At 44.0% G+C, this 12,347-nt stretch overlaps 1 protein-coding gene across 1 annotated transcript in view; it reads left to right on the forward strand.

Annotated features, from left to right (window-relative positions):
* The window catches only part of LOC107583869 (multiple epidermal growth factor-like domains protein 10), a 148,844-nt gene that overhangs the window by 46,471 nt on the left and 90,026 nt on the right, over positions 1-12,347 (forward strand). The window contains exons 6-8 of the mRNA XM_016270222.1: positions 1,789-1,881; positions 1,951-2,044; positions 3,159-3,251. Of these exons, the coding sequence (XP_016125708.1) occupies positions 1,789-1,881; positions 1,951-2,044; positions 3,159-3,251 (280 nt within the window). The remainder of the gene's footprint in view (positions 1-1,788; positions 1,882-1,950; positions 2,045-3,158; positions 3,252-12,347) is intronic.

Here is a 12,347-nt window from a genome sequence, read left to right on the forward strand (position 1 = left end):
TCCAGTGGCTGTCTCTCGCCCGACACCGATGCGCGGAAGAGGGAACCCCCCCCTTCAGCCTCATCGGCTAGGTCCACTTGAGATCCCCACAAGCTCATTCTCCTCTGTGCCTCAGCAGCGGCGGGTCCTGAACCGCCGGAAACCGATGGTTGTCCCTCTCCCCTCGAGAAGAGAGACAAATGAGAGCGGAGCTTCTTCAGAGAAAAGCTCTCACAGTGCACACAGATTGCCCCCTCGAGGACATTGCGTGCGTGCTCCTCGCCCAAACAAACAACGCATAGATCGTGTGAATCATCGGGTGTCAGAAACCGCTGACACGGATGTACACACTTTCTAAACGCTTCGCTAGTGCTCGCCATAGTAGGAAAGAAAAGCTCTTACTTTGCTTTTTGGAATGCACGCTTCAAACAGACCGGTCAGTGAAGACAAAGAAAGTGAATGATGTGCGCTACCGGCGCCTATTTTGTACTAGTCGCGGCGGTAGTGACGTCATGGCTGTTGCCCCTAGAGGACGCAGTTTGAAGTTCCACGAAAGGGAACACTTCATGAGAACCTGAATTCATTACCTTTTGAGTTTGTGTTTAGGTTAGAAAAGGTTAAGAAAGACTTCTCTCACTGTTTCCCAAGTGAATCATAATACGCGTATTAAACGGACAAGATAAATGCTGGTCATCACATTGTTTATCAGGTTTCTTTCAACAAAATGCATGACTGGCCACATTAACTTTATGTTATTTATAGAGCCAACCTTCACATATTTCATGGTCAAAGATAAGGACATACCATAGCATCTGACTTTTTTTTTGTTACCTACTTCACGCTAAAATCTCTAGAAGCACATGCTCTCTTCTGCCTATACTTGGAGAGTCACCGCTGATTCCAATCAACGTGGATTCTTCCAGAAGCTTTGGGGGCCGACTGTTTCCTGACTCTGATAAGAGCCTGTCGGTTTGAGTCCTGATGGCCAGGTGACCTTCACTCCCTTAAGCATTATTCATGCTTAACGCCCATATATTTCCCCTCTAATTCATCTTTTTCATAATTCTGAAAAAAGTAAAAGAATAAGAAGACTGGCAAAAACTCCATGTAGGTCATTTTATTACTTGTCCGAATCCAAATATCTGACCGAATGCGAGGGCCCGGGCAGGAATGCTAATGCAATAGACAATCAATTTGATGCTGTGTTGTTCAATAGGAATGATCAAGAAAACTGCACACTTCATAAACAGCATGAAGGCTGGCTGGCGCAACGTTAGAGTATTGTGGGTAGTGCAGGCTGATCAAATTTGGAGGGATTTACAGCTTGTTTCCTTGCGGCTGTGGCTGCTTACGTCGGCTCGTTTTGCACGGAACAACCGGTTCATGTGATAAACTGAGATGTTGACCAAGGACTCAGTCTCATAAGAAATGGTTTAGCTTGTGGTCAGAGTGAGCATTTTAAACATGCGACAATAAGAAGGGCTTTGCTCTATGTTCGACAGCTCTAGCGTGGAGGCATCGGTGCAGCCATCTTTGGAAAATGGCCAGTGTAGTCATTATCCTCCATATCAGCACATCAGCAGACATTTGCAGACAGCTAAATTATGTCTTGCGGGAGGCTCAGGCATACGGTGTCTGGATGGCATCCTGTGCTAATTCACATTCCTGTTTTATGCAAGATGCATCCAGCAACTTATTTGTGTTTGGATCTCAAACTCCATTATCTGCAAGTGTTTTACCAAAATATTTTTTCTATTTCTGCTATGTTTAAAGTGTTTCTTTGTCTTCCTGCTCTTTTCTCTCTGATAGCACAATGTACCGAGGAGTGTGCCCATGGTCGGTGTGTGTCTCCTGATACATGTCAGTGTGAGCCAGGCTGGGGAGGACTGGACTGCTCTAGTGGTGAGTTCACTCTCTCATTAACTCTGAGAGTACAGTTCACTTCATTAAGGCCCTCTCACTCTCACATAGTTAATGGCTGCACCAGTCCCCAGACGCCACTACAAAGCTACCATGTTTCTCAATTACTCGCTGCCCTCTCTTCTTTTGCCAGCTGTATTAAAAAGTAAAGCTGGAAATCACAGAGGACGAATGAGATGTGTAATCATGCAGTTGCATTAACAAGTTACTTTTTGTGCTAAAGCTCTGGGAGGAAAAAACACTATTTTGATTAGTTATTTCTGACTATGGAATTTTTTTGACAATTTCTCCATGTTTTGCCAATTTGCTAATTGTACCCAAAACATTGTGCACAAAAAATGTGTACAACATATAATGCAGATGTGTTTATAAATAAATTAAAGAAAATAAGTTTTACTTACAGAAATCTGAGTTTTTAAATTATACACACACACATATATATATATATATCAGTGGCGTCCTGTCCATAAAAGCTGTGAATGCTCCACATACCCAGATTCATCTTTTTCATAATTCTGAAAAAAGTAAAAGAATAAGAAGACTGGCAAAAACTCCATGTAGGTCATTTTATTACTTGTCCGAATCCAAATATCTGACCGAATGCGAGGGCCCGGGCAGGAATGCTAATGCAATAGACAATCAATTTGATGCTGTGTTGTTCAATAGGAATGATCAAGAAAACTGCACACTTCATAAACAGCATGAAGGCTGGCTGGCGCAACGTTAGAGTATTGTGGGTAGTGCAGGCTGATCAAATTTGGAGGGATTTACAGCTTGTTTCCTTGCGGCTGTGGCTGCTTACGTCGGCTCGTTTTGCACGGAACAACCGGTTCATGTGATAAACTGAGATGTTGACCAAGGACTCAGTCTCATAAGAAATGGTTTAGCTTGTGGTCAGAGTGAGCATTTTAAACATGCGACAATAAGAAGGGCTTTGCTCTATGTTCGACAGCTCTAGCGTGGAGGCATCGGTGCAGCCATCTTTGGAAAATGGCCAGTGTAGTCATTATCCTCCATATCAGCACATCAGCAGACATTTGCAGACAGCTAAATTATGTCTTGCGGGAGGCTCAGGCATACGGTGTCTGGATGGCATCCTGTGCTAATTCACATTCCTGTTTTATGCAAGATGCATCCAGCAACTTATTTGTGTTTGGATCTCAAACTCCATTATCTGCAAGTGTTTTACCAAAATATTTTTTCTATTTCTGCTATGTTTAAAGTGTTTCTTTGTCTTCCTGCTCTTTTCTCTCTGATAGCACAATGTACCGAGGAGTGTGCCCATGGTCGGTGTGTGTCTCCTGATACATGTCAGTGTGAGCCAGGCTGGGGAGGACTGGACTGCTCTAGTGGTGAGTTCACTCTCTCATTAACTCTGAGAGTACAGTTCACTTCATTAAGGCCCTCTCACTCTCACATAGTTAATGGCTGCACCAGTCCCCAGACGCCACTACAAAGCTACCATGTTTCTCAATTACTCGCTGCCCTCTCTTCTTTTGCCAGCTGTATTAAAAAGTAAAGCTGGAAATCACAGAGGACGAATGAGATGTGTAATCATGCAGTTGCATTAACAAGTTACTTTTTGTGCTAAAGCTCTGGGAGGAAAAAACACTATTTTGATTAGTTATTTCTGACTATGGAATTTTTTTGACAATTTCTCCATGTTTTGCCAATTTGCTAATTGTACCCAAAACATTGTGCACAAAAAATGTGTACAACATATAATGCAGATGTGTTTATAAATAAATTAAAGAAAATAAGTTTTACTTACAGAAATCTGAGTTTTTAAATTATACACACACACATATATATATATATATCAGTGGCGTCCTGTCCATTAAAGCTGTGAATGCTCCACATACCCAGGCCATTTGAGAGTTAATAAGTTCATGGGATAATTCATATAAACATGATTGTATGTTGATCACTTGTCATTTGAAATGTAGCTTAAAGAGTTAGGAATAAGTATGTCAAATAATTTTTTTGCCAAACGGCAGTAATTTTCTGTAAATCTACGTCAGTTATGGTTGCTTCTCCGCAGCTTTCTCGACTCCGCTCTGTTGCTATGACTCGTCAGGATTATAGCGCGCTCTCAGTGATTTGCTGGTCTGCGGCAGATTTAATGCGCGAGGTAAGCTGTTCGCGAAGTGCTCGCCCAAGCGGAAAAATGCGCTGTTGCTGCCAGATCTCGATTGCCGAAAATTACATTGTGTTTGATGCAAAACCAACTCGACTAAATCAAAATAAAAAAACACTAACTGTATATTTTTATTTTCTCAAGCAAAGCAAATTTTAAAAGTCCACTATATAACTTACATTTGTGACCCTGGACCACAAACCAATCATAAGGGTCGATTTTTTTAATTTGAGATTTATACATCATCCGAAAGCTGAATAAATAAGCTTTCTATTGGTGTATTTGTTAGGATAGGACAATATTTGTCCGAGATACAACTATTTGAAAATCTGGAATCTGAGGCTGCAAAAAAATCTAAATACTCCAAATAAAGTTCTTAGCAATGCATATTATTAATCAAAAATTAAGTTTTGATATATTTACGGTAGGAAATTATGAAATATCTTCATGAAACATGATCTTTACTTAATATCCTAATGATTTTTGGCATAAAAGAAAAATCGATAATTTTGACCCATGCAATATTTTTTTGGCTATTGCTACAAATATACCCAAGCGATACAATATCTACATCAGGCTACATCAGCGGTTCAGTACAAGTAGTAAACATAACCACGCGTCTGCACCATTCATTAACACATAGACGCGCAGAATTCATTTTTAAATAGTCGTTTTGCAGCTTAATATTTACAAATACTAGTGGGAGTGTGCTCACTTGTGTGCGTGCATTGAGGCGGAACTGCGCTGTGCGTGATACAGAGAGCGTAACCATGTAACGTAGAGACTGAAATGACATGCCGTCGCGTAAATAAGATAACATAAGGCTATTTAGATTGTTAAGGTATAGACCTGTTCTATAGGAAAGGTAACTTTAAATGACTTCTGTTGTGATCTGGTGCTATAGAGAAAATTTAATTAAATAAAATTAACTTGACCTTCAAGGGGGGCAGGGGGTGCCTTTGGGGGGGTGGGCCACCCCCATAATATAATGGCAGGGGAAAAACTGTACATTCGTATCACTAATTACACAGCTTCCCTTTCAAGGGAACTTCGAACTGCGTCCTCTAGGGGTCGCTATGGGGAACGCATCGTCGTGACCTGTCTGAAGCATACATTCAAAAAACACCAACAACAAGTTGGCTGGCGACAGCCCATGACGTCACTACCGGTGCGACTATAGTATAAATAGGCGCCGGGATAACACGTCATTATCTTCTTCGTTTTCATTTACTGTTTTATTTGAAGCCTGCATTCCGTGGTAAGAGCGATCTTTCCTCTTTCTTATGGCGAGCACTAGCAAGACATTTAGAAGATGTGTGCATCTGTGTCGTCGTTATTTGACACCTGATGACACACATAATCTTTGCGTCTTTTGTTTGGGCGAAGAGCACGCTGTCCTGAGATGTCCTCAAGGGGGCAATCTGCGTTATCTGGGAGCGTTTTTCGATGAAAAAGCTCCGCTCTCGTTTTTCTCTCTTTTCAAGGAGAGAGGGGCAGCCGTCTGCTCCCCGCAGTTCAGGACCTGCTGCTGCTGAGGTATGCAGGAGAATGAGCTCGTGGGGATCGCAGGCGGATCTGGCCGATGAGTTTAAAGAGGGGCTTTCCCTCTCATGCTCGTCGGCTGTGGACAAGAGTGAGCCGCTGGAGGATGATGTTATTTCCCTAACATCGTCTGATCCAGGGGCCAGTGCTCTGCTGGGTTCGGCCCAGGAAGAGCAGGAGATGTCTGAGGAGGGCAACGAGGCTGAGCCCTCCCAATCCTCCTGCCCTGCGTATGATGAGCTATTGGAGGTTATGGATCATGCCACGGTGAGGCTTGACTTGCCATGGAAGCGGGCCAAGAAAGTGACCTTGCGAGGTCATCTCGATGAGCGTTATCTTTCTGACCATAGCCCTCCAGCTCAGGTGAGCCTTCCTTTTCTTCCTGATCTCCATACAGAGATCGAGAAGGAATGGAAGAGGCCGTTTTCCTCACACATCTATCGGTACCAGCATACGAGTTATGCCAACATCGAGGGGATTCGCGAAAGCGGCTATGAGAAGATGCCCCCTGTAGAAGAGACGCTGGCTAGCTATCTCTCTATAGGTGAGACATCCTCTCTTAAGACTCCCTCCTTGCCATCTAAGCCCCTTCAGGATACATCTCGCTTAAATGGCAGGGCATACGCAGCAGCAGGTCAGGCTGTTGCTTCGTTGCACACAATGGCGGTGCTTCAGGCATATCAGGCTGATCTACTGAAAGACCTGGATAAAGGCGAGGGCCTTTCTCCCGATGAGGTAGCTGAGTTGCGCCACACCACAGATCTCACTCTCCGTGCTACTAAGCAGCTCTGCTCTCCTACTCTGCTATGGGCAGGTCCATGGCGGCTATGGTGGTAACGGAGAGACATCTGTGGTAGGGCTGTGCGATTAATCGAAATCGAATCGAAATCGCGATTTGAGATGTTGCGATTTCCTAATCTCAAACCCTGCGATATGGACGCGATATTACTCTGTTCCAGCATCTCAAATCGCGATTTCGATTCGATTTCGATTAATCGCACAGCCCTACCACAGATGTCTCTCCGTTACCACCATAGCCGCCATGGACCTGCCCATAGCAGAGTAGGAGAGCAGAGCTGCTTAGTAGCACGGAGAGTGAGATCTGTGGTGTGGCGCAACTCAGCTACCTCATCGGGAGAAAGGCCCTCGCCTTTATCCAGGTCTTTCAGTAGATCAGCCTGATATGCCTGAAGCACCGCCATTGTGTGCAACGAAGCAACAGCCTGACCTGCTGCTGCGTATGCCCTGCCATTTAAGCGAGTATCTTACACATTTTATCTCCCCAACAGATTAATTTGAAATAAGTTTATGATACATGTTCGCTATTCCCAATTCAGAAGAGTGTGTCTGTGAATGCTTCTCATACTCGCTCCTCTCTGCCCCACGCGGCCCGAATCCCGCATCACGGACGAGCCGTTCACGCTTGCCGCACTCACACAGCCCGTTTCGTAATGCTCGTTTATACTCGCACCCGGCTCAACTTTAAAAATAGTTATACCATTATAATCTTGCCTGCTGAAAAAAAAAACAATAGAACTCCTCCCAAAGCACAGTAACAAATGTAATGGATTTCAGGGTTATAATGGGAATCTTATTGGTTTTAATGTAAACTATAATGGTGTTTATTTGATGGATTCTATTGGTGGGATGTAATCTGGCAGATGGCAACCAATAGAACAACAGTAATTCCTATTGGAATAATGCCCAAAACAAAAAGGAATTTTGTAATGGTTTAATGGAAACTATAAGAATTTCTGTGATGGTTTCTATTGTTTTTTTCAGCAGGGTAATGATACCCATACTGTGCTGCACATTATTGGCAATATTGAGCTGAAGCTTGACTTTGCATATTTAAAATCGCAAATCAAATCGCAATCGCAATATCTGTCAAAAAAAATCGCAATTTGATATTTTCTCCCAAATCGCACAGCCCTAATCTGTGGGTGAACCTGGCAGATATCGGGAAGAAAGAGAGGGGCTTTCTTCTTGATGCTACGGTTTCGCCTTCCGAACTTTTCGGTACCTCCATCGAGACGGTGGTTGAGAAGTTCAGGGAGGCGAAGTAGAGCCCTGCACGGGCCTCAAATATAGGCCCTAGCCCGGACCTGGCCCGATACGCTCAGGCCCTGGCCCGGCCCAGGTCCGACAGCTCATCAGAATTTGAGTCCAACCCGAGCCCATCTCTTTTTTCCCCCCTTCTCCCAAAACAGCTTATATTACTGTTTCAGCTATTAAAATAGTTAAGTTTTGTATGTAATGTCAAAGTGATTATATTTCGTTTAGTTTTTTTATTGAGTTAATTTAGAAAAACGTTTGGAGCATTTTTTTGTTCGTTAAATGTAAGTTATTTTTTTTAAGTAACGACCAAGCGGCCAGCGGCAGACAGTGAGTTGATCATAGCCTATGTTTGATCAATTTAGCCTTCTCAAATCATCACAACTTGCCTAAAATAAAATCTATAGATATAAACCAGTTCAAGCATATCACAATGTTAGTTTAAATGTTTTACTTATGTAAATGTGCACTGTTAGATGCATACCTAATCGTTTGTGCGGAGAGCTAAATCGTGCTTTACAAGACATTGAGGAGCCGGCGCGATCACTTGCATTGGAAACAACTTAAAATATGCCGTAATTATTGCTCATAAAGGTAAGAGTAATACATCACTCGGAACTGTAAAGGGTCTACTTTTATTTGTGTGCACTCACAATATCAACAAAACATTGTGCTTTTATAAAATAAAGGATACATACAGGATGTGCTTTCTGCAATTTCGGCCAGGAGCGCTTCACAATGATGAACCGAAACTCAGCGAATACTTGCCTCACAGACTTGCTAAATATATCTATAGAAAGCTTTAAATTCCTACTTTAAAACTAAATAATTCAAATCAAAAACAAACTCTTTTTACGGATTTTATACAATCCGTAAAGATGCATTTCTCTTTAAAGGTGCGTCCAATGAGGAGATGGCGAGTTAGGATCGTCATCTTCATCTTTGCAACGTGGACTCAGAAAACACTAATTTATTAATAAATAATTCAAATATCTAATTATTTCTCCCCCGACACATTCATGGTAATTACTTTTGTTGGGGCTTTACGGCACGCTTTAGCCTATTGCGTGAGTTTGTTGCTGTCATGTGCAAGGATATGTTTGCAGATTCTGTACTGCACATCACCAATTGACTCACTGTTTTCCGTGGTAATCAAATCAAGACTCTTCCAAAATACAGCTTTTCCGAAGCATTGGGAACTTTTAGTAACTCCCCACGCTCCAACTTCTCCCTGATGCTGGGCATGGTCAACTGTCACCTATATGCTAATGCGTGTGTAATACGGGACCCGACGGGCTTGCAGACCTCTAAGGCAAAGGCGCGCTCAGCGGCCTTCAAATCCTTCATTCCACGAAGGTCCTGGTCTGAGCCCGAACAACCCAAGGGTCCTGGCTCGTCTCGGTCTGAGGATCAGAAACGGGCACAGAAGGCTAGTGTCTCTTGTGTGTATTCCATCTGCAAGCTTTCTTTGCAGTGTTTTCCGGGACCTGTGTGTTTCTGTCCTTTTCTAGGGTAGGTCCTCGGTGAGCACCCCCTCTGCTGGATTCAGAAACCGCCTTCTCGACTTGCAGTGATTACCTCACTCGTCGATGTTGTATCCAGTCGGTATGATAGAACCTGGTTCCGGCTTTATGCTTCCTGGATCATGCGGCCAGATCACAGGCTTCTGTGGGAGCCTTCTTGATCATCAGGCCCCCGGCACGGCACTGCAAAATTTCCTGGACGTCCGGGCTGGGCTTATGCTTTCAGGCTGCCCTGTCTGGTATGCTGTATCTTGGTTGCCTTGAGGGGCTTCCTGGTAACCAGGATATCCCCTCTTGCTGATGCATCGAGCGGGAAGTATAGGTGGCATTTGCGAGAACCTTCTTGTGAAATGCTGTCTCAGAGGGTTATCTTTGAGCTTGCCACTCCCTTTTGGCTCAGTACTTCCGGGCATCTGTGAGCAGATGCTTGGGAAGCTCTTAAATCCATGCAATGGTAAGTGCACACGCTAAGCATTGTGCACTTTCTGAAATCCATATGGTGGTAAGTGTGCACGCTGAGCACTTTGCGCACTTTCTAAAATCCACATAGTGGTAAGTGTGCACGCTAAGACTCTGCGCACTTTCTGAAATCCTGTATGGTAAGGGTTACGCGTTATTAGCCTCGTTCCCTTTCTCTGAGTTGGCTTAGACCCCGGTACTCGCCTTGGGCTCCACTCAACCAGTTTGTCTCTGTTGACACACTTTTGAAGCATCGCTCCCCTGACCATTGAGGGTTATTGTGAGCATGGTGCTTTCTTTCGAGCGTTTGAATTCTCTCCCTTTCTGAGGAGTTGGATTCCTCGCTCCGTGGGCTGTTCTCATGGTAGTGTTTAGCAGTGCTCCCCTTTATCAAAGGGTTGCCTATGAGCACGCTACTCCTTTCTGAATTCGGAGTTCTCCTCTCACGTGAGAGTTAAGTTCTCTGTTTTCCCAGAGCACCTGGAACTGACAACATCACGCAAACTGAACTCTCGACTGAGAGCTGGGTGTGTTGCTCCCTCAGCTAGGTAACTTAATGCTAGCCATTCCAGCATTTTACCATAGATCGAGCTGATGGCTTCTCTGGTGATGTACCATTTCCATCTATGGGCTGCTCTTTCAGGGTGCCACAAGAGCCCCTTAGGACGGTATCTTTAAAATCCATGTTATGGTGTGCAGGTTAAGTCTTTGTACACATTCTAAAATCCACACTGTGGTAAGTTCGCACGCTAGTACTTTGTGTTCTTTCTAAAATCCTGTATGGTGAGGGTTACGTGCGGCAGCTTCGTGCCCTTTCTTGAGTTGGTTAAAGCCCTGTTTCCACCTTGGGCACCACTCTACCTATGTATCCTCTGAATACCTACTTTAACAGGGTGTTGCTACTAGGGGTCTGTTGAGACAGTTCCTTCAGCAAGCTTATACAGAGCAAGCGGTAGCCCCTGTGTGACAGGCCAAGACTTAGTATGATGCTAGGCTCTTGGTCATATCCCCTTAAAGGAATCTATTCCTGATTCCAAGCCTTGAGCTCTACCCCAGGCCCAGGAGTCTGGCCCTAACAGGTACGTTTTTTGGGGTATGTAGCGTAGGCCTTTGGCCGTAGGGGATAATGTCACGGACAGCCGTCTAACATCCTAGGGGCAACTCCCATGGCTATGATAGAGTTGATACTTAGTGCTCACCATAGGTTTCTGGCAAGCACTCCCCTCAGCATGGTGGCGTGGGTATACCGTTCCCCATAGCGACCCCTAGAGGACGCAGTTCGAAGTTCCCTTGAAAGGTAACGTCTCAGGTTACTTATGTAACCAAGGTTCCCTGAGTAGGGAACGAGACACTGCGTCCTCTAGGTTTCCTGCCATGCTTCGGACGCAAGCTTCAGACGAAGAAGTGAATAGTCACACTGGTAGTGACGTCAAGGGCTGTCGCCGGCCAACATGTTGTTGGTGTTTTTTGAATGTATGCTTCAGACACGGGTCACGACGATACGTTCCCCATAGCAACCCCTAGAGAACACAGTGTCTCGTTCCCTACTCAGAGAACGTCTAGGTTACTTGTGTAACCCTCGTTCCCTGAAGGAGGGAACGGAGACGTTACGTCAGTCGTGACTGACGAATTGGAATCTCGCCCGAGAGCCCAATCGGCTCCGAAGCGAAAAGCTGATGTGCGTTTGCACCAGAGCATGTGAGTGAAGCGGAGCAGTGTGACGCTCCGCTACGTTTTCTGCTCTATGGACGTGCGCTCCGCTCAGTCGCTGTAACCGCACAAGCAAGCGCTCCGTTAATATTCCGCTCACGCTCACCGTGAACCAATTCCCGCTCAGATCCCGCTCCGACATAAAATTGATCTAGTAGGATTAATTGTTTACTGTTTGTAACAAAATTCTTGGATTATTGTCTAAAATTAAGCATGCTGATAAATAGCAATTATCATGTTTCAGAGCAAAATTCTTACATTCTTCTTAATTTTATTAATTGTAATGTATTAATTAAAATGTATTAAATATATGAATCTAACCTTAGCAAACCTACCTAAAATGCAAAAACTGAAAAAGTGTATTTGATTTTCGTTAACTTTATTTCCGTGAAAATAGCTGTAGTTGTTCTGCAATATAACATTCAAAACAGGCTCATTAAAACACAAACGCACACACACACCTTTTATATATATTTATTCATTTATTTATATTTTTATTTAAACAATTTAATGGTTAGTTTGACTCTGGCTTGGTTGAATAAACATGAGCACGTACTGCATATTTAAAAATAAAAACGAGGCGTGGGTGTTTTTATATCACTGTATTTCTGAAGGAAGACTATCTTTAGAAAATGTTCAATGTCATTTTCATTTCATCTTGAATGTTATATGCCTGATAAAGCAGCGTTTGTGAGCTCAGCGCTGCTTTGTGTACAGCTGTTATTGGGGAAACCTCTGTTTTTGTTCCGTCCTCCACGCTGTGACAACTCACAAAAAACTATATTTAACCAAGCAGCACGGAGAGGAGCTTCAGAAACGTGCCACGGCTGGCTGATAAACACAAGCACTGACTAGAGAGGCCACGATCAGCTCGGTGGCCGTGGAGCCGTAATGGCCATTTATGTCCCCACGCATCATGTACGTCGTCACGCATTGACGTCATCAAATTGCGATCGGTTCCTGAGATCGGCCAAGTTGATGAGGACCGATCGAGTCATAAAATATGATTATAGGCTGATACT

Source organism: Sinocyclocheilus grahami, unplaced genomic scaffold, assembly GCF_001515645.1.
Source record: "Sinocyclocheilus grahami isolate Dianchi unplaced genomic scaffold, SAMN03320097.WGS_v1.1 scaffold55.1, whole genome shotgun sequence".
NCBI classification, from domain to species: domain Eukaryota; kingdom Metazoa; phylum Chordata; class Actinopteri; order Cypriniformes; family Cyprinidae; genus Sinocyclocheilus; species Sinocyclocheilus grahami.